This window comes from Callorhinus ursinus, unplaced genomic scaffold, assembly GCF_003265705.2.
Source record: "Callorhinus ursinus isolate GAN/ISIS: 27379988/994484 unplaced genomic scaffold, GSC_fseal_2.0 scaffold3, whole genome shotgun sequence".
Lineage (NCBI taxonomy): Eukaryota > Metazoa > Chordata > Mammalia > Carnivora > Otariidae > Callorhinus > Callorhinus ursinus.
The window spans coordinates 81,468,848-81,496,847 of record NW_027397065.1 but is presented as its reverse complement, the minus strand read 5'-3'; the positions used below and the strand labels follow the sequence as shown (position 1 = coordinate 81,496,847).

General features: G+C 46.0%; 1 protein-coding gene across 1 annotated transcript; it reads left to right on the top strand.

The window, feature by feature from the left end:
- Window position 1: 1 nt before the first annotated feature.
- OTULIN (OTU deubiquitinase with linear linkage specificity) lies at window positions 2-28,000 on the top strand. Its single transcript, XM_025867458.2, has 7 exons — window positions 2-304; window positions 7,443-7,519; window positions 12,774-12,868; window positions 15,810-15,953; window positions 20,939-21,064; window positions 23,686-23,955; window positions 26,176-28,000. Exons 1-7 carry the CDS (start codon window positions 129-131, stop codon window positions 26,368-26,370), a joined length of 1,083 nt encoding a protein of 360 aa, XP_025723243.1. The 5' UTR covers window positions 2-128; the 3' UTR covers window positions 26,371-28,000.

The window sequence follows — 28,000 nt, the reverse complement described above, 5'->3', positions numbered from 1 at the left end:
CCCGCGCAGCCTCGGAAGCCCGCGAGCTGTGGAGCGGCGGCGGCCACGGCCGGGCGCCCCGACGGGAGGGGCCCTGGGTCGCTCGGAGGCGGCCGAACCGGTGTGTCGCCGCCGCCGCCGGCGGCCCCATGAGTCGGGGCACCATGCCCCAGCCCGGAGCGTGGCCGGGCGCAAGCCGTGCCGAGAAGCCGGCGCGGGAGGCGGGGGCCGCGTCTCCGGGCCCCGCGAGAGCCGCGGCGCGGGAGGGCGGGAAGGCGGCGGCCGGCGGGCAGCCGCGGATCGCGGTGCGGTGCCCAGCCGAGCAGTGAGTCGCGGGGCGCAGCGGGGACGGGCGGGGTCGCCGGGCTTGTTCCCCTCGGGAAGGCTGGGCGTGGGCTGGGCTGGGCTGGGGAGTAGCCGGCGGAGAGCCCTTCGCATCTTCGGTTCTGGGTAAGGTCGTCGGCGACGGAGAGGAATTCGAAGACACTCGTATCCAGTGTCCGTACAAATATTTTTTCGCAGGGCCCGGGGTCTCACAATTCTGGTCACCCAGTGCCCCCCGGTTTTACATCTGAATAGCTCTAAAGTTAAAACAAAGCTCCAGGAACTTGGGAAACAAACCGGAAAAGCGTACTGTTATAACTAACTCCCAGTGAATCTTTCCTCCGACATGGTTGGGGAAGGAAGTAAGGTTGCTTCTATCACAGCCAGAGGAAAACTGAACCATGCGACAAGTTTGTTCTTGGAAGGCAAGTCGCCGCTTGATGAGCGCCCCACCTGTTGAACAGACTTTGGACGGAGTCTGATCGAATTCTCTTTTGCCCATTAACGGCTTAACTAGCTGTCCCCTCCCCCTTTATTTTTAAATACGAAAGGCAGCGCTGGTTAGGTCAATTATTTAGTGAATTGTAAAGAAGGCAGCATAAAGGCAGGCGTTTGTAGCTTTAGCAAGGCCCTGGGAGTGAGATGGAAGCAGAATATAAACTTGAAGGCTGAAACTTTTTCTACAGTTTCAGGTCCTAGGCACATATAAATGCTTTTGAATTCCAAAATTGATGAAAGCACTCATAACCATTTTGACAGATAGCTTAGTTGGCTGGCAAGTGGAATTGTAAGGTGTGTTCAAATGTGATGTTGTTGGCGTTTTCTGAAAAGGGGTCCTTGGCAGGCCTGCTATGCAGGTAGTGTATTACAACGGTGATGTGCATGGTTCTTTACTATGGGCGTTGACATTCTCATTTATTGAGCACCTAAGTCCTCTGGGATGGTATTGTCCACACTTAATGTGTTAATGGCTACTGGGAAAGATTTTGGAGTAGGCAGTCTCAAACTCCTGACTGTGCAGGTAACCTCAGTGAGTGCAGCTGACCAGGTGTGGACCATGGGTTTCTGGAGAGCTGTGTCCATCACTGTTGGGGTCAGAGTCCACTAAGTTCTACCCTCTGCTTGCTGGATTTTCTGTATTTAAAGAGTCCAAATATCCTGAATTTTTAATGAAATATCCTGATTTTTAAAGAGTAGCATTTTATTTTTTAACTGAAACCACTGTGCAGGCCCATGTGTGAGCTGATGTGGTTGGTCTCTGGCTGCAGGTTTGCTCTCTGGGTTAGAGAATGACCTCAGACTCTGCAGAGGGTAAAGTAGGATGGGCAGTGGCGGGGAGTGAGGGGGTGGGGTGTGGGGGTGGTCTTCTGCTTCTGCCCCTCCACAGTCCATGCTGGTTTCTAACTGCTGCTGACTTCCTCTTGCCCTGGTGGTCAGAGCTGTGACTCCCCGGGTAGAGACCCTCCCCCTCAGAAGTTGCACTTTAGCCTTGAGTGGAGCATTCTCATGCCCCTTTGAGATGCAGAAACTTTGAAGCCAGAACCACGTTCCTAAAAGTATTCATAGTTACTTGGCAAGTTTTTCTGCTGGATGTGGTTTCCAGAGTCAGAACCTGGGGAAATAGGCCCATGGTGGGAAGGAGCACTCTTTCCTGATGAAAAGATTTTGAGGCACACCCCTTCTTACTGCTGTCAGTAGATTTACAGACAGTCTGAAAGGAATCTAAGAAAAAAACCCAGCCTTGGTTTGTCATTTACACATAGGAAACTGAGTTGCAGATTCCAGAGGTGCTTCTTGACCAGGGAGACAGGGAGTAGGTTTCAGGGCCAAGTTCCCTGATGCCTTGGTGGAAACCTACCTCCATCTTTTTCTGGCTTTTTCAGCAGAATCAGGCAGAGGAACATGATTTATAATGACCTCTCCCCTTCCCTCCTCTAGCTCACTTGAGAGCTGCCATTGGCTGGCATCCCCTGGACAAGCCCTAAGGATGGCTCACAAGATGACTTACGGTCTGATTTGAAGAAGTCTTAGGTCACACCAGATTTGGTTGACTTTTCTTGGAGCTTCCTCACTGTTTCTGTGAGCACATCTGCTGTGCCCTATCCCCTGCTCACCCCACCCCTGCATTTGAAACTGAGGCTGTGTCCAGTTCTTGTCTTTAGCTAAGTAAGCTACCGTCCTTGAGGACCAAGATGGTCCTGAGACATGGTCAGTGGCCAGGCTAGACGTGCTTAGGGAATTGAGAAGCAAGTCTACTTCAAGGCCGGTCTTTGTCTGCCTGATGAGGGGACATGGTTTGAATCTAGGGTCCATATGCTGACTGTGTGCGGTGGGGAGCAAATGTCCGTGAACCCCTGTGAAATTGAAGGTGAAATTTAATGTGTGTTTGTTTTTCTGGGCTGAGGTTCTGATGAAAGCTATGGATTTTCCCAAAAGGGCTGTGAACAACGAGTTTCTAAACCATTGTTCTTGGGTGTTGCTCAATGTGCTGTTGTGCGAAAGTGTTTGCCCACTCGCCTCACTCCTTAGCTCCCATGGGATATGTTGGATGGGGTACCAGCCACTCCCTCCTGCCCCTTCTCCCACCTGCAAGTAAAGACTGTTTCAGACCTCATTGTTGAGGATGTCTGGGTTGTCCCCAGCTACCTCTGGAAGTCACGTGGAGTAGCATGAGCCAGTCATGGAAAGTCCACTTGCAGAAGGGAGATGGAATTTTGGCTTGGGTGCCGGTACTTTCCTGCATTTGATGTGTTGTTCACCCATCTCTACAACCGCTAAGTGGTAGAGAAAGGCTGGGTTGAGTGGTCTTTGCTTTTCCTGTGCCTTTGTGGGAAGGTACGTTGGTGTCACAGTGGTTGACACTGTCTTACCAACACTGCCTGGGCCGTGGGTCTTCTAGGGTAGGCCACGTTAAGCATGAACTACAGTGTTCAAGTTCAGAAAGCTGAACAAAGCCATACTTAGCTTTTTTAGACAACTAAGGGGGACTTAATGCAAATGTTCATAATGGTGAGTGATTACAATGCTGTCTTGTTAGTTTTGCATATATGTTAGAATTGACTTTTTTCATATTACATGTATCAGAAATGGAAAAATTGGCTCTACAGAAATGTCTTGCTTCGCTGAGCTCTGTGTTTCTAGTTGATAGCTTTTGTTCTTGGCAATAGTATAATTTTGTCTCTGTAGTAAGCATTTTTTAATTAAATTTTGAAACATTTATTGTTATGCAGGTCTTTGAACAGAGCAAGAGAGGTTATAATTTGGTCTGCAAAATCATGTAATTTCTTCAGTCATGTATATTGTCTTTATATTAATAAAATATTTCATCTCTAGCTTAAGAGAAAACCAGAGCTTGAAAATACACACTTTAAAATTACTACGTGCTAAACTAAGAATTTTCTCAGTAGAACTTATTAGGATTTTGGTTTTAAAATTTTTTTTTTTAAAGATTTTATTTATTTATTTGAGAGAGAGAGAATGAGAGAGAGCACGAGAGGGAAGAGGGTCAGAGGGAGAAGCGGACTCCCCGCCGAGCAGGGAGCCCGATGTGGGACTCGATCCTGGGACCCCAGGTTCATGACCTGAGCTGAAGGCAGTCGCTTAACCAACTGAGCCACCCAGGCGCCCTGGTTTTAAAATTTAACTCAGTTGTGTAATTGTGCATGACTCACATGCCATTGTCCCCAAGAAATCGAGTCACTTTTAGGACTTTGTCTTACCTTTCTAGCTATCTGTATGTTTTCTAGAAGGAAACCTTTTGCCATAGTGATCATTTGAGTCTTTGGGTTTCAGTGGCCTTTTTAGTGCAAAATGGTAAGCACTCCCCATCCCCACCCCAACTTGACATATAAACACAAAAGATTACTAAATTTCTGAAACTGGTCAGCATCGACGATTTCATCTTACAATGCAATGTCCTTTTTCTTTTCATTATTTCACTGTCTTCCCTTCTCATAACAAAAATTCAAACGTCTAGTTTAAATATAATAAATATACAACAAAGAATATATAAATATAAGATATAAATAAATATATATGTGTAATATAGAAATCTTTTATTTTGTCATTTTCAGCCTTAATATTTTGATACTTAAAAAGGTTAAAGCAAAAGATTATTGAGTGAGCTATTTTCTTAAATAAAATTTTTATTTTTCTTGTTTTCACAAATCTCTCTCCCTCTCTCTCTCTCTCTCTCTCTGGTTGGTTGTCCTTATGTTGGATGACTGTTTTATTTTGGCTGTTAAGTATCTTCTTTCCTGACCATAGTCATTGAATATATTGCTTGAACTTAAAATTTATTCTCTCTCCAAGGAATTAGAGCTTTAGTATCATTTTTAAGGTGGCCTTTAAAGGCCATATTACAGTTTCCTTAGTGGCCTAGTGAAGCTAGCAAATGTCCTTGGATACTTGTCCTTGGTGGCCAGGGAAGTTAGCAAACATTTGTGTACCAGGATCTGAATGAAATCTGGTTGTGGTTAAAGTAATTTGCATGCTGGCCTCCCATTTACCCATTTCTGCTTTGCTGCTTTTGTATCTCTTGAATCAGTGCTTATTTCCAATAATCCTCCTTTCTACTCTGTCTTCCCTCCACATTTAGTTCTCACGTTGATTTCTTTTCGTTCCATTCCTCCTGGCCTTTATGGGAATTTTTATGTGTGGCTGTACCAAGAGATGCTTGTTTGGAGAACTTCCTCTGGGCACTGGTGTTGCAATTGCATTTGGGGTATTTTGCAGATTCAAAGGAAGAGGGCAAAGGGGGGAGGCAAATGTGCCTGTAGCAGAGCCACAGAGTTCACTTGAAGTACAATCTTTAACAACACGTAGATTCATAGTCTGGTAGGACTTAAGACCTGGAGAGGAACCGTCCGGATCGTACAGATCTTGTCCTCTCTTCTCACTTTGAAGATGAGAAAAACTATGGCCCAGATTAGGGAAGTGGCTTGCCTGAAGACATGTGTCTGATGATGTCAAGAAAGTAGTTCACTTCAGTGCTTGTTTTGTAGGCTCAGAGTTTCTCTCCGATTTGATAAAGCTGGGAAGGATGCCAAAAGATATGATGAAATTATTAAAAGAACTAACACATTTAGTCACTTTTGATTTTAGGCATTTGTTATATAGTCCCTGTGAATCTGGTTCCGGTTTGCTTTTACCCCTGGCCATGGGCTTCCTGGGTGACACCATACTTTTTACTTGGAATCTCATGGGGGTCAGGGAACATGGAAAATACCTTTTCCTAATATGTCCCCTCAGCCCTACGGTATTTCAAAAAATAGGCACGCACACCATTACCTTTATTTAGAGAGGAAAAAAAGGAATAAGAAATGACATTGGGTGAATTGTTTGTTAGTACTGTGCACCAGTCGTGTAGTATGAGAATAAGAATAGCAAACTTTTTGGAGAGCTGATATTTTACGTGTGTCCATTTTCACAACAGTCTTATGAGGTGAATTCTCTCACTCCTTTTTACAGTGGTTACATTTAAGTGGTTAAATTTAGGCACGGAGAGGTATAGTTACTTCAATTCCATGGTCACACACGCCGGGCTAATGAGGGCTGGAGGGAGGAGTGGTTAAAACCTGACCTTGTCACTTCTGGGTCCCTGCTCTAGCCATGGCACTCTATAGCCGGGTCACCCATACCACGTGTGTCCTGATGTCTTAGGCAGTGAGCCATTCCAGCAGAGGGAATGGATTGAGCCAGTCACAGGTGTAAAAGCATAGGCTAAGTGTTGGTCAAGTGTTTGGACTGAAGCGGGGGTGTGTGTAGAGGAATCATGGAATACAGGCTAGTGTGGTGGGTTGGGTCCACCACATAAGAGACTTCCCTGCTTATTTGGGAATTAAAGGGTTTCAGTGAGGTGGGGGAAGGTGAGTATGTTAGATTTCCCACTTCAGTCTGCTTCTCACAGTATCCCTTCATCTGCTCACCTCTTCCTCTTTCCCCCTGCTACGCTGGGCCGTGTACCAGGAGCTGGGCTGTCGCGGGAGTTGGGGATGGGAGTATCTCAGGTCATTCGCTTAATTCCTTATTTGTTACTGACCTTATTAACGCCTTCCTGTGTTTCCTTGTGCCTGGAGCCTCTGTCTTGTGTGGAGATTGGGCTGTGCTGTCATGGGGAGGAAGCATAGGGAATTGGGGCTCTGGTTACACTTTATGTGGACGTCGGCCAGTTGCCTCGCTATCAGCTCTGGGGGTCTCCTCTACCCTGAGAAGTACTTGGCCCCTGTCAGTCCCTGAGCCCCTCTGGGGGTTTACTGTCTTACCATCCAGCAGATGTTCCTTCACTGGCATGGAGGCTCTGTTGTCCTCGGTCATTTACTGTTTCTTTGTCCCCTTTTGGACTGTTTGGGCTTTCACATGTCTTGTGGTTTTAGTAAAGATAGGGTTGGTATTTCTGTTTCTCCTCATTGTCAGGTTGTGGCTTATCTCGAGGGGTAAAGGCGATAGTCCTTGTCTAGCACCCAGTGGGCTTTTTTTCCTTTCTGGTACATAGGTTCTTGTTCACTCACTAGATGAGACTAGAGACTTAAGAACGAAGTCAGTCAGAGTGGCAGCACTTCAAGTATGTGGGACGGGAGGGATGTGCTCAACAGAATGTGGCTGGCTGCTTCAGAGTAGGGGGTCAGGGAGCAGGAGGAGCCTTGGGAGGTTTTTGAGCTTTGGGGACTTACAATAATTGATGTTCTCCTATCCTTGTTTTTAAAGCGGTGATTGTAAAATTTGCTTGTGACATAAAGCACTTGGCCTTCATTCCTGTGTAAATAGTTTTATTAGTACTGTCTCCATTCTTGGAACTAGATAGGATTGTGACAGGGCTTCATTGATAAGACACATGCTAGGATGCTTACCAGTGTGGTTGAGCCCACATTAATAGATGTTCCAGTTAAGGAGGCCTCAGAGCCGTGTAGCCGGTGGAGTGATGTTAAAGTGTCTCACTTAAATTAAGAAGCTCTGAAGTGGAATGGTAAAAGCATGAGCATCCGAGATTTAAGATCCATATTTATATCAGATCATCATCAATGTAATATGAAAAAGTTAAATGTTTCGTGTCTGATAAATTTTTTAAGCAAGTGCATGTTGTAACAGGGAAAATGTCAGTTCAACAAATTTTTGAAATGTCTGATTTGGTGTGATTTCAGTGAGGAGGACATGTATCGTGACGCGGATGAAATAGAAAAGGAGAAAGAATTACTTACACATGAAAGAGGGTTATCAGGTATGTTTGGAATTGTTTTATTCATAGAGTTCTTACTATTTACAGTAGAAAATGCAGTAAGTTGATATATCCATTTTCATAAAATGCTGAGATGTGCTTCCTAGGTAACATTCTTATGCATATGGTCTTAGCTGCATCTAATTATTCATTTTGCTGAGGTATGTTTGGGGAATACTGTTTCTTGAGGTTTTAAAATTGTAATGCAAATATTCTCCTTGTGTTCTTTACATTCACATCATTTTTGCACCTGTGAGGATTTGTTCACTCTCTTGACACCACCCTCTCTCAGTCCGTGATTTCCTTCGTATTCTTAGAGGGAGTGTTTGGAGTTGAAATGCACTTTTCACTTCAAATGGAAGGACTTCTTGGGAAGCTGGCTCCCTCCCTGTGTCTTTGCACACACATGGCCATGTGAATTTGGTTGACTTGTAGAAAAAATGATCATGGGATCAGCACGAATTCTCTCATCATGTCATGACCTTTTGTCCATGTTTCTGCTCAGTCAGGCCTGCTCTTTTGCCCCCACCCCTCAGACCCCTGTACCCAGGGGCCCGTTGCTGCTAGGGGGAGGCAGGACCCCTGGCTGCCTGTGCTGCGGGCAGGCCCGACTGGGCTGTCTGTGGAGAAGAACCCCCCCCACTTCCCCGGCTAGCTTGGGCTGCAGCTGAGGGGATGCTGCACTTGGGGAATGTGCCATAAGTGACTTGCAAGTGGCATTCTCTCTCCTGGCCTGCTGCTGGTTAGTTCTGAGCACTAGCTTGCGTTTGGTTTATGGTTAACAAAAATACTGTCGTGTGTGTAGTTAGGAACAAATGATACAAAGTGGGGTTTTTGATCATTTTCAGGTCTTTTCTTGAGTCATCCTCACAAGGAATTGGCGGAACTCTTTACTGTGGTGGTCACAGCAGACCAGCTTCTCTGTAGTTGTCCCGTCAGGCGAGTTCCTGGGGCCACCCGTCCCGGTCCTCCATGAACTGCAGAGGATGCTCGGTTTCTGCTGCCGCCGTTGCACACCGTTCGCTTTGGACTGGAGTCCTTATCAGTCGTAGGCCTGAGGAGAAAGTGCTGCCTCCGTCGTTGTGTGTCCCCGCTGCCTTTGCAGGGACTCTTGCTTTCTCTGTCACTCTGCAGGCGCTCTGCTGTGGTTCACCCTGTCCGCCGGGGAAGCCCTCTCTCCGCAGGTGTTTTAGCTTCTCAGAGAGCTGTGTCATTTCCGGCTCCTGTCTGAGGTTGCATCTCAGTCCTTCTGGGTTCTTGTCCTTGCTGAAGTAAGATCCTTTGGAAGTGCCTCTGTAAGGGTCTGACTGTGGGCAGCTCTGTTTGCTTGCAAATTTAATCTTATCTTTCTTTTTTAAGAACTCCACATGAGCAGTTTAATCTTATTGAAGATGGGTAGTTGACAGTACTGCGGTCAGACTCATCCTTGGTAGATAGTATGTCAGGTTTTTCTGTCTTCTCTCTGTCTTCAGTATTCTGCAGTTACTTTCTGCTCTCTCTTAAGTGTGGACTTTTAAAAACCTACTGCTTGAGGTCTTTTTGCATCCCTCGATGCCTAGTTTTCATTAGTTTGGGAGAATTCTCAGCCATTATCTTATTCCCTCTACTTACTCCTTCCAGAACTCTAAGTAGATGTTTGCTCACCTCCTTCAGTCATCTGAGGCTCTTCATGACATGCCCTTTCATAGATATTTTTATCTTATAGCCTCTGTTCCATTCAGGACAGTTTCTTCAGGTCTGTTTTCTTTTTTTTTTTTCTTTTTTGGAAAAGTTCTGGGGGCCTCTGGCTGGCCCAGTCAGTGGAGCCTGTGACTCTTGATCTCGGGGTTGTAAGTTCAAGCCCCACATTGGGTGTAGAGATTACTTAAAAATAAAATCTTAAAAAAGAAAGAAAGAGAAGTGCTGTTTTCTCCCATATTTGCCTGGTCTCTTTTTGATAGTTTATTGCCTTTTGCTCATGTTTCTTACGCCTTTTATTTCTCTCTCTTTTTTTTTTAAGATTTTACTTATTTATTTAACAGAGAGAGACACAGTGAGAGAGGGAACACAAGCAGTGGGAGCGGGAGAGGGAGAAGCAGGCTTCCCGCCGAGCAGGGAGCCTGATGCGGGGCTTGATCCCAGGACCCTGGGATCATGACCTGAGCCGAAGGCAGACGCTTAACGACTGAGCCACCCAGGCGCCCCCACGCCTTTTATTTCTTTAAGTATTTAAAACATACTCTTCTGGGTCTCATAATTTCATTCTCTGAATATCTTGGCAGGTCTAATTATGCCCGTTGCTGTTTTTGCTTATTTCTTATTTCTTCAAAGTTTGCATTGTAAGCTCAGCTTTTGCGTATCTGTGTAGGGCTTGTGTAGTCTGGCTTGAGTGGGAGAGAGTTCAGCCTTATTCTTGCCGCCGTGTCACCTACTCTGGGCCACATTATGTTAATTTCTAAATTTGGGTTTCCAGGATCTGGTGGCTGGTCTCAGTTCCCGTCCTGTCCCTTTATGAGAGCCGGCCTGTGGTTATGAATTCTCAGGGAGACTTTCTCTTTCCCAAGCCAGAGCCCAGGCCAAGGCAGAAAGTTTTCTTATGCTCTCTGTTAGTAAAAAAACACTCTTCGCTAACAAGGGGGTCCCAGGGTCAGCGAAACTATGGCTCCCTGGCCAAATTGGGTGTGCTACCTGGTTTTATAAATAAAGTTTTATTGGAACTTCTTATTTACCTGTTGTCTGTGGTGGCTTTCACACATGGTAAAGTTGACTAGTTGTGATGGAAACCTTATGGCCCTCAGAGCCTATGTTACTTACTCTCTGGCCCATTACAGAAGAAGTGCGATTCTTCTCCTCCCCGGCCCACCCTCTGACCCAGAGGCCCAGCTTTCTCAAGTTCAGTTTTAAGTTACTGTCTTTCCAGGTGCTGAATCCTTGTCTTTGTTGCCATATGGTGGTTAAAAACCAGTTATTTGAGCTCCTGATTACCCCTCTGGTTTTCAGCTTCTCCTTTGGGTTTGTTTTGGGTTTTTTTTTTTTTTTCTTTTTTTTTGACATTAGTAGTGTTCTTTCTTGGAAACAGTAACAGTCTGTGTAGTTTGCATTTAAACAAACTGTCTTAAACTCGAAGCTGCTTGAGGTCAGGGACTGCCTGTTCTGTGCCTCCACCTCTGTCCTAAAGGAGGGCGTGCAGGAGCTGTTGGAGCCCCCCTCCCAAGGAACAGCGGCAGGATGGGACCCCAAGTGTCCTTCTGGCGCCGGCAGCCATGTGGGTACTCCACCTTCCCACCCTCACTGCCTCCCGCAGGCCGCTCATTCAGCACAGGCTTGTGGCTCGGGACTTGGCCTCCTGACGCGGTGAGGTCCCCTGCCACCTCCTCTCAGTTTTGAGGCGGTGGACCTGCCCGCCTTGCCCACGGGCCGGGGCTTACCTTGGTGTGGGCAGGAATGAGGACTGCAGGCCAGGAGAGCAGGGAGGCTGCACTTTGTCCTCGTGAGGTCCTTCTTGAGCTGGAAATGTGCTCTCTGTTCAAAGGGCTGCCTGGTGGGGAAAACATGGCCTAATCAGTGTCATCGCTTCTGGATGTTTGCTGTTCCTCGTACTTGTACTTTGTGTGGAGGTGGGTGAGAAGACAGATACAAGGGACTCTTCCTTCCGCTGAGTGGACACTCCAGGTTTCTTGAATTTAAACACTGATGGGTCTGTATTTAGGATTGGCTGTGCAGCATTGGTATTTGTGGACCCTGGATATTATGCTTCCAGGGTGTGTTTCACTTGTAAGCCAGTCCTAACTTATGCCACAGAATTATCTGTAACCCACAAGAAGGACTTTGTGCTCCTTACTCATCCCTGCATCTCTCACACTCTGGCTTGTCAATGCCCGTAGTCTTTTCTTCTTCAGTAGTCTTTAAACCCGTTCAGGACAGAATCTGGGTCTTCACTGCCATGGTAACCCCAGTTTCTAGCTCAGTGCCTAGCACATAGTAGACATTCAGTAAATATGTGTTGAATTGAGCTGAATGTGTTTTTAATTTATATCTTTCCTCAGGAGTAAATACATTGTAAGGTACTTCTGTGTTTATATCTTAATTTCTTTGCTAACATTTACTTCTTCAATAACTTAGAAAGGAAGTCAAGATATGCCTGAGAATTACTTCACTTTCTTCCTAAAACACACATACCCATGTGCGTGCGTACATGTGTACCACAAAATCAGCCCCCAAATCTTATGTGTTAAACAAGGAAAATATAAAGCCCATTTTTTTATTATATAATTTGTCTGATTGCAAGTTGTATTTTAAATGCCTTACAAGAGTTAAGTGAGGTCTGTAGCTCAGCTAACATTGAGAGCTCCATTAGTTTCTGGCTTATTATCAATACCTTATAGCCTTTTGGGTTGAGGGCAGAGTATAAATAAATAAGGACAAATATATTTTTTGTTATAGTAGGTGTTATCTCTTTGTATAGTGGATATAAAAAACTACTTAAAAATCACTAGATGTATTTTTTCATAGTTCAGGCTACTGCACGATTGGTTTGATTAGAATAATATTCTCTTTGTGTCAGTGAAGTTCCAAGTGCTGAGGACACAGCTGAGACACAAAATAAGCCCTTGCCCTCAAAGGAACTCCTGCATTACTGTGTTCGTGGGTGTGGGTGTGAGTGGGGGTTTAGGGAGAAATGCAGAAAAAGAAATATGTCAGGTGTTGATCAGTGCCCAGAAGAAAAACAAAACCGTGTAAGGGGAGTAGAGTGAAGGTATGTATGTGTGACGTTATGATATATAGGTGTTGGGTGACATTTGAGCAGAGACCTGCAGGGAGTGCTGGAGCCCCACAGTGTGTGGGAGAGGTCCAGGGCAGGCTGGCTGCTGGTCGGGCTGATGGAGTCAGTGTGGGGAGGTGTGGAAGCCGAGGCCAGAGACACATTGGGTGGGGGGGGGGGCAGGACAGGGGACCGTTGTAGGAAGTGGGGACATCGATGCCACTCCAGTGGGAGGCTCTGGAGCTCTCAGAACCCAGGAATGATGGCAGTTGTCTGACTGAAGTTTTAAAGGCATCACTCTGGCTTTCATGTGGAGAAGAAGGTGTGGTGACACTGGAGACCCATTGGAAGACCTCCGGGTTATCTAGGAGTGAGGGGGTGGTGATAGGTAGTGGTGGGATTCTGGATCTTTTTGGAACGAAGTTAGAGAAAATGTAACCTGAGTAAAGCAGTACTGTTATTTTGATTATGCTTTGTTCCATTACCCACCCACCCCCCTTTCTGATTCTTCAGCAGAAGCCAGACTGAGTGTAGCGCCTGAAATGGACATCATGGACTACTGCAAAAAAGAATGGAGGGGAAATACACAAAAAGCCACATGTATGAAAAAGGTATGATGCCTAGATACACGAAGTTGCAAGTCTTTGAAACAGTCTGTCATCAGTACTTACGTAATATGTGCTTTTATATTTTTAGACGTAGTTACTTTAGATCATGTAAATATTGGTATCTTAATTCTAGAGAGGAAACAGACTCCAAACGTAAGGGACTTGTTTCGAGTCACAGTATTAATATAGGGCCAGCTTTAGTTGTTCAGCAACTTTGTTTCTTTGAAAAACACATCTAAAACAATGCTGTGCTGTTCAGAGTTGGGCCAGTCATTGGTTGTCCTCTTGGGGTCATTTGGGAATGTCCTTCTGGCCTTGTGTGGTAAAAGCTTTAGGGACAGGACCAGCAGATGCCATCCCAACTGCTGTCCCTACCTGGGTCTGGTCTCCTGCCCTCCTGTCTGAGGGGCCTGGGCTGTCCCGCACTCCCTGTGCAGAGGGATCTGAAACTAATCCCTTCGTTTAAGGTGTCCCTGGAGCTGCCCCTCCTGGTCCTATCATGTAGATTGACGACCCTTAGGGAGTGTCCAAGGCTGTGGGACGTTGGGGATTCCTGTGACGTGGTCCTCCTGTGACTGGGGCCACTCTCAGTCATAGTGGGGCCCCCTTTCACTGCACACTGGTCAAGCGCAGTCCCCTATTGGTTCTCCCCTCGATGTACCCTGAATCCAGCATTCCTTAGTGCGTTGAACAATGTGAAATTGCTACTCTTTGACCATTTCTGAGCTACAAAAATGGCAGTTTCGACCTAAAACTTCCACCACCTCTTATAACCTCTGGGTTTATCCTTTGCTCATTTTTCTGTTGGGATTATTTATGTTGTGAATTTGAACGTACTTCTTTTATATTAGAGATACTGACCTGTCATATTTGATAGGACTATCTATCTTGTTGTTTAGATCTGTATTGTTTAGGGCTTAAGATTTTTTAATATTTGTATATATCTGTTCTTTTCCTCAGAGGTGGTTTTTTTGTTTGTTTGTTTGTTTTTGTTTTTCTCAGCGGTCGTTTTTATAGAAAACATTGTGCCTCTTTCACATGCCCTGAAATGGGCTGACCTTCCTCAGAATGTAGCTGCTACTTAAAGCTCTGAGAGCCGGTGTGAGCCTTGCTCCCTGCCAGCCTGAGCTGTAGTCTCTTTGTGTCTCAGGCATTCCCCCTCCATTCTTTTTTGCAGTAGTCCATGATGTCCATTTCAGGCGCTACACTCAGTCTGGCTTCTGCTGAAGCCAGGTCTCTTGGTAGAGACCTCCATCATGAAGTGCCTGTGACTATGAACGTTTAAATTTGTGAGGCCATCTGCTGAATGTGTATATTTTGGCCACTTACAGGTTTTCCAAACTTGAGCCCTGTATCAGACTGGATAACCAGGAGGCTGGATACCTAACATATGTTTTCTCATCTTTCCCAGAAATGCTTTCCCTGACTTGCGGTTTTATTTTATGACCCTCAGACTCTTTAAAGGATCTTAACAGTTGGCACCACAGGGTCCATAACTCGAAAGTATCTATGAAGTTATCCAAATGTTCCATATTTTGGAACTCATGCTAAAACCCTTTCTCTGTGATTTTAGTTTGAGGGAAAGATTTGACCATGTAGTCAGACTCTTTCAGTGACCAAATAATCAAAGGCACATCAGTTAGACCAGTGTCACTTTGGGACCCGTGGCAGTAATTAGAGCATCTCAGGGGCCCGCTAACAGTTTGGATCTCAGTTCTTTTTTTTGTCCTTATTTATCTTATGGTTTATTTTTGTTTTGGATATTCTTTTGGAAGTAAGTGAGTATAAACCCAAATTTAATTTTAGAAGTTTGATTCACCTCTGAAATAGTATGAGAAACTTATGCGTTTGGAAAGATGCAGTTACATTTGGGTCAGCCATCGAGAATATTCCCAGGGTAACTGGGAGTCTGCCGAAGGGCAAAGGTGCTTGATGGGCCCTTAGTATGTCGCAGCGATTGGAGCGCTGAGTGAAAACGTGACTCACGCCCACTGAGAACATCATGCTATGACTTGAACCTTGAAAACAACTGATGACAAGGGTCCACTGCTTAGGCAGAGTCTGCGTGGCGCCCACCCCACGACGAGGGCGATGCTCCTTCCTTTGTGTAGGGGCAGGGTAGGAAGCAGAGTTTCAAGTGACTGTCACGGATGAGCAAGATGAGCAGAAGGGCCCGCAGGACGAGGCTGGTGAAGTGCAGGAGGCCGCGAAGTCGATCCTGATGCTCGAGCATCATCCCGCTGGAGAAATCCGGTTGTCCTGGTGCCCGTGGACCATTTTCTGGTGGCTGTTTTTGGAGTATGCTTCAAAATGGTCCCTTTGGATGGCTGTTTTTGAGTGACAACACATATGTCACCGAACATTTTCATTTCCTTGTTTCTCTTCCAGACCGAATGGACACTTAAATCCACTTTGTAAAGAGTCTGATAGAATGATCCAGACATCTCCTAGCATGTAGACTGTTTTTAATATATCATGGAAACTTGGGATTTTTTTTTTAATTTTTTAAAATTCAGAGGTATAAACTTAGTACCTCTCTCTGTTCTTTCCTGTTTATTAGAGTTAGGGTCACTTTCCACAGAGATTAAACCCCTCAGGATGTTGGTTATCAATAAGTGAGTGTTACAACAGTTGCTTAGAAAGGGACATCTAACTCCTAACCTCGGGGGTGGCTAGTGTTTTCATAATATTTGGTGTATATCATTTATGTGTTCCTGTGTGTTGTATCGGTTACATATGCTGATGTTTTGTACGGTATTAACATTTGGTAATTTCTTTTGACTAGTCAGAGAAGAACTTAGAGTGGCTTGTGTGAGGGACTCAGCCAGCCTGGTGTTCATTCTTCTGGGGATCAGGGGCACGTTTTTTTCCCACAGGAGTAAAACTTATCCTATGGCCTGAAGTCAGTAATGACCATTTTGAACTCTTGGATGCTTTTACCCAGGGCTACGAGGAGGTGTCTCAGAAGTTCACCTCCATCAGGCGCGTCCGCGGAGACAATTACTGCGCACTGAGGGCCACGCTGTTCCAGGCGATGAGCCAGCCGGCGGCGCCGCCACCCTGGCTGCAGGACCCGGAGCTCACGCTGGTACGCTGCTGCCGCAGGTTTGAGTCCGCCATGTTTCCGACCGTTTCTGTGAGAAAGTGCTCCCTTTCCAGCCCGTGCCGGGTGCCAGGTGCCGGCCCCGAGCCGTGCCGGGTACCGTGTACCGTGCTGGGTGCCGGGTGCCGGGACTGTCTGCCGTGTGATGCCAGCATGTGGCCTCATTCTAGTTTGTATGGCAGGGATGATTTTGCATAATAAAGTGACCAAGGATAATGGCTGTTTTTCCCAGAAGAGAAACGTGGTAAAATGTATTTGAACACTTCTGCTGAATTAGAGAGCTGGTGTTTGTAGTCTGTAAAAAGCACTTAGGAGCAGTTCGACTTCAGTGTTGGTGTCTGTAGTAAATGGGCTGTCCGTTGTGCCATCTGAGAACCTGTCGGGGTTTTAGAATGCACGTTTTGTGGTTTTAGCTCCAGTTCAAGACATGAGCACCTTCTGCATGGTGTCAAGAGGACTGGTGTAGTAGATGGCCCGTGTGCCCCTGGGGAGGCTTCCTGGGAGATGAGGCTCAGGGGATGTGTCCCGTGCCTGGCCTTCTTTGTTTTAAATCTGCAGTGTGGTAGTGACCCCCTAGAATGTTGTGTCAGTGTGACTTGTGTCTATGACCTACATCAGATGAAGTCACATGATAGGTTGGATGATAGAATATCGCAGAGTCTGGTGGGCAAGAATGGGCAGAACTGATAATAAGACATTAATTGGAAGAAAATTGGCAGCCCTGTGCTTAAAAAAAAAAACAAAAAAAACCACAAAAAACACAAACACTAACAAAACCCAAGAGTGCTGGCTGTGGGAGATCTGCCTTAACGGCAGCTTACAAAGGTCATCAGGATGCACTGGTTGGCAGCTTACAAAGGTCATCAGGATGCACTGGTTGGCAGCTTACAAAGGTCATCAGGATGCATTGATTGGCAGCTTACAAATTGTAGGTCACCAGGATGCGTCGATTGCAAGCTCAGTCAGAGCCCACATGACTTGCTGCCGGCAGTGAGTACGAAGCCTTGTCTTGAACACTTGTGAACCACAGGCAGTGACCGTCCCATCTTGAGCTGGGCTGGTTAGATCCCATCTTGAGGGTTTGTGCCTGTATCCTCAGTACAGAGGGGAGTGTGATTGAGATGATTCATCTTGTTCAGGAACTGTTGCAGGAGCCGGGGTATTTGCCTGGAATCAAGATGACTTTTAGAGAAGGTTGGTTGCCAGATAAGCCAGAGATGAGGTACACGAGGGATCACATGGCCTCAAAGGGCACAGGCCGTGGAGGCCCTTGCACCCTTGTTCTCATTCTGGCCCTTCCGCTGGTCTTCCCTCAGAAAGCCCGCTCTGACAGGGGCCTCTCTGATTGAGTGAGTGGTGGCACAGCAGGACTGGCAGCACCAGGCGTGCAAGTGGAGGGGTGTGTGGCTCGCGGAAGCCAGCAGTGCGCCCCATGGTGGTGGGGCACCTGGACCACCTCGCCGCAGGAGCGGGGTCTGTGCATCTCCAGTACTCCTTGTGTGACTGCGTAAGGAACCTCTTTACTATAAAATACTTACTTAGTAACATACTCACTTAAGACAAGCAAATCAAGGGGTACGTTATTGCTGCTGAACGAGACAGTCTTACAGGAATTGGGGGATGAAAGTCATTTCTTACTCATCTTCTCATACATCAGAATAACACGTATCCTGTCAGATTAAGCAAAACCTTGTGTGCCCTTAGAGCTGGGTCTACATTTTTTGTGTTAAAGGTGGCATGGGCTTGCCATTGGAAAAACACTTGGAGCAGAGCCAGTGACAGTGGGTCTGTCTCCATTTACCCTGATCCTTGATCTTTTGGAAATGCTCAGGGCCTCTTCTGACCACCACCCTGTGTTCGGTGACAGTCCTCTGTCCTGGTTGGTTCAGGGCACAAGCACCTGTGGTTATTGTGTGTCCACGGGGCTTTTAGAAGTGTGGGGAGCGCTCACCACTTCCGGGGACACAGAAAAGCAGCTCTCAGTAGGCAGGTTGAAGGGAATCTAGTTTTGCACTATTAGGGCCTCCCGAACGGCACTGGCTCTATGTTAACCCGCCTCTTCCGCTTTTGGCGGGGGGTGGGGGGGTGGGGGTGGTCAGAGAGGTCCCCCGGGACACCTAAGTTTGTGGTGAGTCTGTGGATTCAGAACCAGACTTGGCCAGTGGCCTGCAGGCTGGGCACTGCTGAGCATCTCTTGGTCTCATCGAGAATTTGGGCAAGCCCAGAGAAGCCCTGTTTTGTCACCAATGACAGGCACCCTGCAGCTGGCTGATCTGCTTCTGTTTGCAGATTGAAATATGTTCTCTGTGGCATTTTGCCATCTTCCTTCTCTCTCCCCCAGAACGTCATTGGTTTCAGAACATTAAAAGGAGAGAGGCGAGCTAGACTGGAGAGACCCTCCCCTTAATCTGAACTTAGTGAAAGAGACCCTTTTTCTGCCCACGCTCGTTTCCTCTGGCCTGGCTTCATTTTCAGCCTGGGAGGTTGAGCTTTGCCCTCGCTGCCCCTCTCGTCCTGCCCTGCTTGGGTTCCCTGTGTCCAGATCCCACTCTCCACATTTGACTGCAGTTGATCATCTGACCCTGACCCCAGCATTGGAGGTGGCTTGGTCTGACTCTTCTTAAACTTGGGGGCAGCACCTTGGTCCCTGAGAAGGAGGGAGTGTCCTTCAGGGCAGGGATCCTTTGGTTTCCAAGTTTACTAAGTTTTAGAATGTCTCTGAACAGGAGGTACCTGTGACAGTGTTTACCAAAGCTCTTTTTTTATGAGTTATTTTTGCGGACACATCTTTGTTATCCCACAGTCCTTTTAATCATGGTGATGATGTCAAGAATTGTAGACAACTTGCTGGAGAAAACAAGAAGTTTAGTAGAGGCACAAGTGAAATTCCGTCTAAGTTAATTACCTACCTTATTTTGAAATATTTTCAATCATGGTTTCTTGTTTGCTTATTTATTTTTGAAAGATTTTATTTATTTATTTGACACACAGAGACCCAGCGAGAGAGGGAACACAAGCAGGGGGAGGGGGAGAGGGAGAAGCAGGCTTCCCGTGGAGCAGGGAACCAGATGCGGGGCTCGATCCCAGGACCCTGGGATCATGACCTGAGCCGAAGGCAGACGCTTAATGACTGAGCCACCCGGCGCCCCATGGTTTCTTGTTTAAATCTTGTTACTTGCTTAAATCTCTCTTACTCTGACAAAAGTCCAGTCTCTTTGTGTGTCATAGAAAAGAGTGGTTATTTATGTGTTTTCTATGCCCTGTGACTCTGGAAAGCATTTAAAGTTAGATTTTCTTTTTTCTTTTGAATAAATTATTTCAAATGCATTATTCTTTACTCATTGTTTCTTTCTCACACCTCATTTTTTGGACTCTCTCCAGGATTTCCACATCTCCCAGAGGCCTACAACCCTGAGCTAGGTCATTACACTAGTAACAGTTTGCCCCGTGCGTGGAAGGAATGAGATGGACTTTTATTTCAGGGTTTCCCTGTATGTGGTTAGAACTTTGGGGTCTTCCAGGTGATTCAGTTGTGTTTGTGACTGCTGCTGGGGTGTGTGCACAATGTCACGTAAGGCTTTGATGGCCTTCCAGGCTTCTCTCTACCCCATTTCCCAGCTTTACATTCCGTATTTCCCGCTCCGTGCACGTCTTGTGCCCAACTGTGATTTCAGCTTATTGCCACTTGGGGGCATTTTAGGTTCTGGTGATATCTCCGAGAACCTGAATTGAAGGTTTGCAGCAGAACCACCCACATGTTGCTGAAATGCTGGGCGAAATGCTGGGTGGTGTGGGCACGGAGCTGGGGTGGTGGTAATAAGATGGGGAGAATGCAGCCCCTCCCTGACTTAGTGAGTGAGTGTAAATCACCGTCACTGTGGTAACGTTACCTGAAGAGGAATTTACACACCTGCATGGCAGTTGTGTTTTGCAGAAATGGAACCACCTTTGTTTCCCATGATGGCTGTAGATTGAGAAGGTAGAGCTAGAATCACCCTTTGTACAAAGAAAGGGTGTTTAGAGCCTTAGACTCCCGGGGAACTGAACACATGTGGCCTCATTTAAAACTGTATTTTTGACTGTTAGATAAGCTCACGTTCCTCGTAGGATGCGGTAGGAACGAATTCTTCTCTAATGATGGTTTGACTTGGTGAACTTTCTTTTCCTGTCTGGGTGTTACAGCAGTGAAGGGACATGCCCATGCCCGGCCTCGTGTTGAATTTTCTCCTGACACACCCGGGACGTGGGGAGTGTCGGAGTTCCCATGCTGTCATCGGTCACGTTGTGTCCTAGCTTGCCTTGCAGACTCCAGATTCTGTGGATGATTAGGGGAAAACAAAATAAAACACGCTCCAGGAAAAAAAAAAAGGACAGGCAAAGCAGTAGCTCAGCTGTCACTTTAATGAGCTGCCCCTGCAGCTGTTAACCCCCGCGGCTTCTTCTCCACTCAGTTTTTTATCTCACTGTATTGATGAGGCAGTTAAGCTAGATACACATCGTTTTTGTGACTGTTAAAGCTGTTGAGGATATATGGTGATGTCGGAAGTCAGGCTTTCTTTTCCTAATCAGGAAAGCGTCAGGTTTTTACTTGATTCAGGACCATCTCGCCTGCCTGCCTGCCTGCCCGAAGCACCTTCCTAAGTTGGGCTTTAGGGAGTGGCAGGGAGGCTGTCCGTGATCCCAGTAGCGACCTGGGTGGGTTTGTTAAGACACCGGTGGGGACACTGCCTTAATGTCCCCTCACAAAGTGCTGTGGAATGTTCTGGCTGTGGTCGGAGCTGAGCAAGGTCGATTGTGTCTTTGTTATCTAAGTCAGAACCACCATTTCCTTCCAGCAGACAAATGTGCGGGGAATTAATTCTGGAAACAAAGGTAGGTTTTGTAGGCTTTGTGGTTTCTACAGGATCCTGTAATGGATTTCTTGGAATGTTAACACCTCTTTATTATCTCTCTGTTTTTTGATAATCCAGTTACCGGAAAAACTCATAAGCAAATACAACTGGATCAAGCAGTGGAAACTTGGACTGAAATTTGAGGGGAAGAGCGAGGACCTGGTTGATAAAATTAAGGAGTCCCTCACGTTGCTAAGGAAGAAGGTTTGGAATCTGTAGTTTTTTTTTGCTCTGATAAGTGCAAAACTCTCACTCCTGATCGCTCCAGCAGACCACTTCTTAGTCCTCACGTAGTGGATTGCCAAATGCCCCTGGCTGGTATTTAGACAACATAATTTAAAGGAACATAAACTCTTCCTGTGAAGTCTTTGGTAAAATCGAGAAATATCGACACCATTTATCGTGTTTAGTGAAATGTTTAGCTTTCTTAAAAGGAACTCTTAAATGTGGTCTTTGTTATAAGTCATACTGACAAGTTTCAGGGATAGTCTGTATTTAGTCTCTATTTCTTAGAGTATTATCAATGATGTGAATGCATATTTATTAAATTCTTTCCAGTTATGTTCATGTTTTAAGATTCTGTCCCTTTTTAATAGACTTGTTTTCATTTCTGAATGATTGTTAGAAACTTGTCTTTATTTTTTCTAAAGCCTTATTTATTTAGATTCAGTAACTTGTCTTTACTTTTTTTTTTAAGATTTATTTATTTTAGAGAGAGCATGAGTGGGAGGGGCAGAGGGAGAGGGAGAGAGAATCTCAAGCAGACTCTTGCACTGAGCATAGAGCCTGAGTCGGGTGGGGCTCAGTCTCATGACGCTGAGATCACGTTCAGAGCTGAAACCAAGAGTCAGACGCTTAACTGACTGCACCACCCAGGCACCCCAGTAACTTGTCTTTTGAAAACTTTCCTGAGGGTTTCTCTGAAACAGAATTATAGGGTGAACTTGGTCAGCTGATTCCCAGTGATTTGGTTATTAAAATACCCCCTTTCTGGAGTATTCCATGGGTTTTGGCGGTCCTGCTTGTACACTGGCCCACCTGGACCACTAGGTTGCTTGCCTTGGAAGCTCTTCACACCAGGAACCCTGAGTTGAGAGCCTGCTGATTGCTCCAGGCTTTGTAGATGAGGCGGGGGCCGGGGACTGGTAAGGAGACGTCAGCCGGCTTTCAAGAGTCCTTTAGCACTTACCCGACGTGTTGATCTGTTTCCTCCAGTGTGGTCTGCCACACGGTTAGACTTTCAGCTCCATGAGAGTCTGTCCTGCTCATTCCTTTCACCCAGTGTCAAGCACCAAGCCTGACACATAATAGGCATTTGGTAAATATATTGTTCAGTGAATGAACTGAGGGCCTTAACCTCCTGGAACCTAGTTTTTATTTACAAACGTTAAGTGTTTCATGGAAAGTCTAGTGATTAAAAAATTGTGATAGGAGAAGGAAATAGGGATTCTGTTCTCTTTGCCTCTTGGAGTAGAGCGCGGAGTTTGCAGGGGCTGGGGACCCCAGGATCTAGGTTAGGTGAGGACTGAGAGCAGGGCTCTGGCTGTGTGGGTGAACAGGAAGGCTCTTCAGTTCAGCCGCTGGTGACAATTTCTTTTTCATCCGTTTTAAGGTCTTGTGAAAGTGTAATTTTTGCTGTATTAGGTGTATGTGCTGTAAATAGATCCTCATTTTGGGGAATGTTTTGAGTGTTTCCTATTTACAGTAACATTAAAATTATTCATTAATAATCTAAGACAGCATTACTAGTACTTCCTGTGTGCCAGGCTGTGCACTAAATGTTTCATGTGTTATTTAATTCTCATAAGTACCAAGATGTTGTTGCTGTTGTTATCCCCATTTTAAAGGTGAGGGCATTAAGGCCCAGATGTCTATTAATGCCCAGCAAAAGCCACCAACTGCTTGGTAGCAAGGCCTTCATTCCATCCTGACTCTGTGACTCTAGAGCCATGCTCTTGACTGCCAGCTGGGTCTACTTCTGGAAAATTAGGAGATGCTCCAGCTTTCAACCACATATTGAAGAGAATCCTGTGGTACAGTCATTACCATTAAAATTTACTTATTGAATTTAGAATTTTAATGGCTTTTTTTTGAGAGGAACAGTAGTTACCGGTTACTCATAAGGACTAGTTCATGTTGGTATCTCTTGTCCTCATTCACTTTAACTTAAAAGCACATAATATTTATAGAGTTTTCTCATTCACTTAAAACGTTTGCCTGTGTTAGCTGTATTCCTAGTACTCTGCTTTATTCTTAAGCAGGAGTCAATAAAAATTTTCTTGGTGGATGTGTTCATTTGAAACTCCATGTATATTTTTAGGAAGTTAGAGGGATGAGTTTAGTAAGCTAACATTCAAGAGACCTCACAATCTTCCTTGCCCATCTTCATTTTTGCAGGTTGGCTTGGTGTTTCTGGGTGGTAGGTGCTCCCGTAAGCCCCTTAAAGGCAGGTATAATTTTAGTTACCCCTCACAGCTTCCCACACAGCCCTCACACACGCACCTTGTTAGCTCCTCTGTAAGTATTTCTCATTGGTCCAGTCTCGTCGTCTAGGAAGTTAGGGGAGTTGGCAGTTCCATTCCATGGCATCGGTGCTTCTCCTTAGTGCATTGTTCTTTTGTTTCAAATTAATGGGGGAAAAACTGAATAAGGAATTGGTGTGGTCTGAAGAGTACCATTGTTTGAGCTAGAAACTTGAATGTTGTGAGCATTGGTACATGACCCATGGTCGCCTACTTTTAAAATAGTTTTGTGCTCCTAGTATGGAAGCATACCAGGGGTTTTTAGAACAAACATTTAATTGTTATGTAACTTTCTTGTTATAGTGGGCAGGCTTGGCGGAACTAAGAACTGCTGAAGCAAGGCAGATAGCTTGTGATGAACTGTTCACAAATGAGGAAGAGGAATATAGCCTCTATGAAGCTGTAAAATTTCTAATGCTAAACAGAGCCATTGAACTATATGATGATAAAGAGAAGGGAAAGGAAGTTCCATTTTTCTCTGTGCTTCTGTTTGCTCGGGACACATCGAATGATCCTGGACAGCTGCTAAGGAACCATCTAAACCAGGTGGGACACACCGGTGGCCTTGAGCAGGTGAGTTGTGCCTTTGGATGTGTATTAGTCCAAAATAGCAGCTTTAATCATTAAACATTATTTCACAGCTTTTGTAGGTCAGGAATTGTGGAGCAGCTTAGTTGTGTGGTTTTGGCTCTGGGGTCTCAGGAGGGTGCAGTCCTGTGTTGTTCAGGGCTGCAGTCATCTGAGGGCTCGACTGGGCTGGAGGATCCGCTTCTAACATGGCGCAACACCTGGCTGTTGGCAGAGGCCTTATGGGTAGTTAGGAGGAGGGTTTAGTTTCTTGACACATGGGCCCTTCCATAGCAGTGCTTGAGTGTCCTTGGGACACGATGGCTGGCTTCTCCCAGACAGTGAAGTGATCCAAGAAGAGAGCAAGGAAGAAGCCACAGTGTGTTTATGATCTCATCTTGGAAGTTACACACTGTTGTTTACACCATAGTCTGTTTATTAAAAACAAGTCACTGAATCCATCCCACACTCAAGGGGAGAGCGTTAGGTTCCACCCACCTTTTCAGGTGGGGAGGGCAAGAGAATCGTGAGTCCGTTTTGTAACCACCACGTTTATTTCAGCCTGGGCTGGCTTCTGCAGGATGCTGGGTGTGATCGGTACCCTTGCGCCTGGCAGGCTACCAATAAATGAAGCAAAGGGTCTTATTATTTAATCTTGGCAGCTGTAGCCATATTCGATAGTGTCCTTTAAAAATAGAATGGGAGTCACCTTAGCCAGTAGAGACCAGCCTGCTCTCGGATCTTTTACACATAGGCTAAGTTTGGAGTTCTGCACAGAGACCCAGTGCAGTGCTGTCCCGTGACTCACCACACCCTGCACTATCTTTAGTGGGTGCTCACTGTGTTATCTTAAAAAGCTTAAGTCTTTGTTAGTGGACTAGCTGGCTACTAAAGTAGCATTTAAGGCTATCCATCCAAAGTGCAACCTTTGTGGTGTGTAGCAAAGGACAAAGGCTGATGGTCACTGCCAGGTCAGGGCAGATTCAAGAGGACTCCTTCAAACAAGTATCTGCACTCAGAGTGTAGGCTCCTTCTGTCTCCTGAACCACAGCACGTCTCTTCAGTACAGAGCCTGGGGCAGTGTGGTCTGCATGTTAGACCGAAGTTAGTTCTTGTGAGTCTTCGTGAAATCTACTGTAATGGCGAGTCCTGCTTTTAAAACAAAACAGCTGTATTGAGATATAATTTACATACCATAAAGTTTATCCTTTTGAAGTGTGCAACTCAGTGGTTTTTAGTGTGTTTACAGAGTTGCGCACCCATCACTGTAGTCTAACTTTAGACTGTTTTATCACCCCTAAAAGAAACCCCAGACCAGTTGGTACTAATTCTCCCTCTCCTGGCCCTAGGCAGCCACCAGTCTACTTTCTGTAGATTTGCCTGATCTGGACATTTCGTAGCAGTGGAATCGTACAATATGTGGTCATTTGTGACTCACTTCTTTCACTCAGCATCAGGTTCTCAAGACTCATCCATATTGCAGCACACGTCACAGACGATATTCCAGCGTATGGACAGACCGCGTTCATCCGTCAGCTGATGGCCGTTTGGGGTCTTTCTGCCTTTTAGCTCTTATGAATAATCTTGTTCTGAACATTTATGTGCAGGCTTTTTGTGTGGACACATATTTTCATTTCTCTTGGGTAGATACCTGGGATATACTTCTTTTTTCCTTTAATTGAAGTTCATGTAACATAAAATTAACTATTTTAAAGTATATGACTCAGTGGTTCTTAGTACATTTATCAAGTTCCAAAACATTGTTATCGCCCCAAAGAAAACTTGGCATGTGTTAAGTAGTCACGCCTCATTATCATCTGATTATAATTGTTCTAGTGGGTGTGAAGGGGAACCTCACTGTGGTTTTGGTGTGCGTTGCTCTGATGACTTCTCATGTGCTCATTGCCCATTTGCATATCCTCTTTGGATTAATGTCTGTTCTATTCAGATCCTTTGCCCAATTTTTAAACGGGTCATTTTTTTAAATTGTTGAGTTATAAAAGTTCTTTATATATTCTGGATACAAGTCCCTTCTCAGATATGTAGCCCACTTTCGATGATCTGCTTATTTGTGACAGTCGTGCAGGGAAGTCTGGGGGCCTGGGCCCACGCGGAGGAGGGAAGGTTGCGGCGCGTCGCCTGGGACTCTGGGTGTGGAGCAGGTGGTGGTGAGCTGCGTCTGGTAGGGTGGCTTCCCTCCGCTCACCTCTTTGCTCTCTTTCCCAGGTTGAAATGTTCCTTCTCGCTTACGCTGTGCGCCATACCATTCAGGTGTACCGGCTCTCCAAGTACAGCACTGAAGAGTTCATCACGGTCTACCCCACTGATCCGCCCCTGGACTGGCCGGTGGTGACACTGATCGCCGAGGATGACCGGCACTACAACGTCCCTGTCAGAGTGTGTGAGGAGACGAGTCTTTGAGGGACGCGCCCGGACAGCCTGGCCACGCGGCCAAGGACCGCGGGCAGCCCCTTGGCTCGGGCCTTGGGTCTCTGGGTCTCTTACTTAGATGGACCTGGGGGAACTCCTGGGCCCTGTGAGCCAAGCTGGACTGGGCTGTTCTGAAGACAGCTTTTGATAGGAATTAACCAAGTGTTTTCCCTCATCTTTGATGCAGTATGTTTCAGGGGGGCCTTCAGAGCACTTCTTTTGGAAGGTACAAACTACATCTTCTCCATAACACAGGTCTTTTGTATCAGAGGAGACTCATTTTGGAGAGGAATGTGTTCTTTATGTCTCAAAATCAAACTCTTTAATTGTAAACTGGCTCTCCATTTTTTCTAAGATAGTAAGTGTCTGTTTCGGCGGTGATGGGTCTCTGCGGTGCCCTTCCTCTGGGAGGGAGTCTGTTACAGGCACAGTCCTAACATCCTCTGCTAGTCTTGTTGAACGTTGGTTTGGATTTACATATTAATTAAAGCTATTTGAAGCAGATTGTCTCATAGAAGATTAAAAACTGGGTCCAAAAAGGAGTTACTTAAAGGCTGGAGAAGGAGCCCCCGGAGGGACGTGACGGCGCCTGGAACTCCTGACTCAGAATGTGACAGGTGCCTGAGGTCATGGCCACACCTGGTCAGGTGCCTCATGCAGGTGCTGCGCTGTCAGCTGGGTGAGCACTGCTGGTAGTTGAGCTCTGGCGTCGGGCTGTTGATTCTCCGTTTCATAGATGTGCCATTTTATAGTCAGAACAGCGCCAAGATCCCCCTGCTCTTTTAGAGGAGGAAGCCAGGGCCTGATGCACTCTCATCTGAGTTCCAGGGGTGGGGGGCCTGGGGGGAGGGGGGCTGGACCTAGGTCTGCCTGTGCCCTTTCCACGGGCTGTTTTTGAGGGTGCTTCCACTGCCTAATTCGTGTTCTTGCCGGGGGATGAGTCATAGCAAAGTGTCTTAAGATTTTTCATGAGTAAGATGAAGCAGAAGCAAGTACTAAAACCAAGTACGGAAGTGGGGCCGAGCTGCATTGGCCTGTGATTTGGTTTGGGAAGCCTGAGGGAGGAGGGAGTATTCCTGGCAGTGAGTGAGTGCTGCCCAGAGGTCTGGTTGAACACAGTTAGGGCCGGAGTCATCCACAAGGGGCATGGGCTGTGTCTCTTGTCCCCCGGGGACCAGACACATCACTCCAGGGCTGGATCAGCAGCACCTGCATGGGCTCAGCCTCTCTGAAGGTAGTCTCACCCTGAGGTACCAAGCTTTATTTTATAATAAAGTCTTTATTTGGTTCAATTTAATATAGTTAATAAGCTATCACATGTTTTTGGGGAGTGGCAAACCTTTTTTGAAAATGTTAAGTTTTGCTTTATACTTAAAATTCTTTTAAGAAAACTCAGAGGACAAACAAAAACTATGCAGACTGTTACATTAGTATTTTCCCATTACCTCATCAGTAGTACTCACCACAGTTTGGGAGGTGTTTATTCTTTAGAGTGAATTGGGTTCTCCGAATGTGCGTGAATGTGTTGGAGAGGCTTTGTGGTTTTCACTGTGAAATGTAATGGTGCCTCGAATAAGGAGGTACCTAGAAGCCAAATTAAAGTAATAATAATGACTTCTTA

Coding starts and splice junctions, on each gene's coding strand:
- OTULIN (XM_025867458.2), top strand. CDS start 129: ATGAGTCGGGGCACCATGCCCCAGCCCGGAGCGTGGCCGGGCGCAAGC. Junction 15,954..20,938: donor AGGACCCGGAGCTCACGCTG/GTACGCTGCTGC, acceptor TTGATAATCCAG/TTACCGGAAAAACTCATAAG. Junction 23,956..26,175: donor ACACCGGTGGCCTTGAGCAG/GTGAGTTGTGCC, acceptor TCTCTTTCCCAG/GTTGAAATGTTCCTTCTCGC.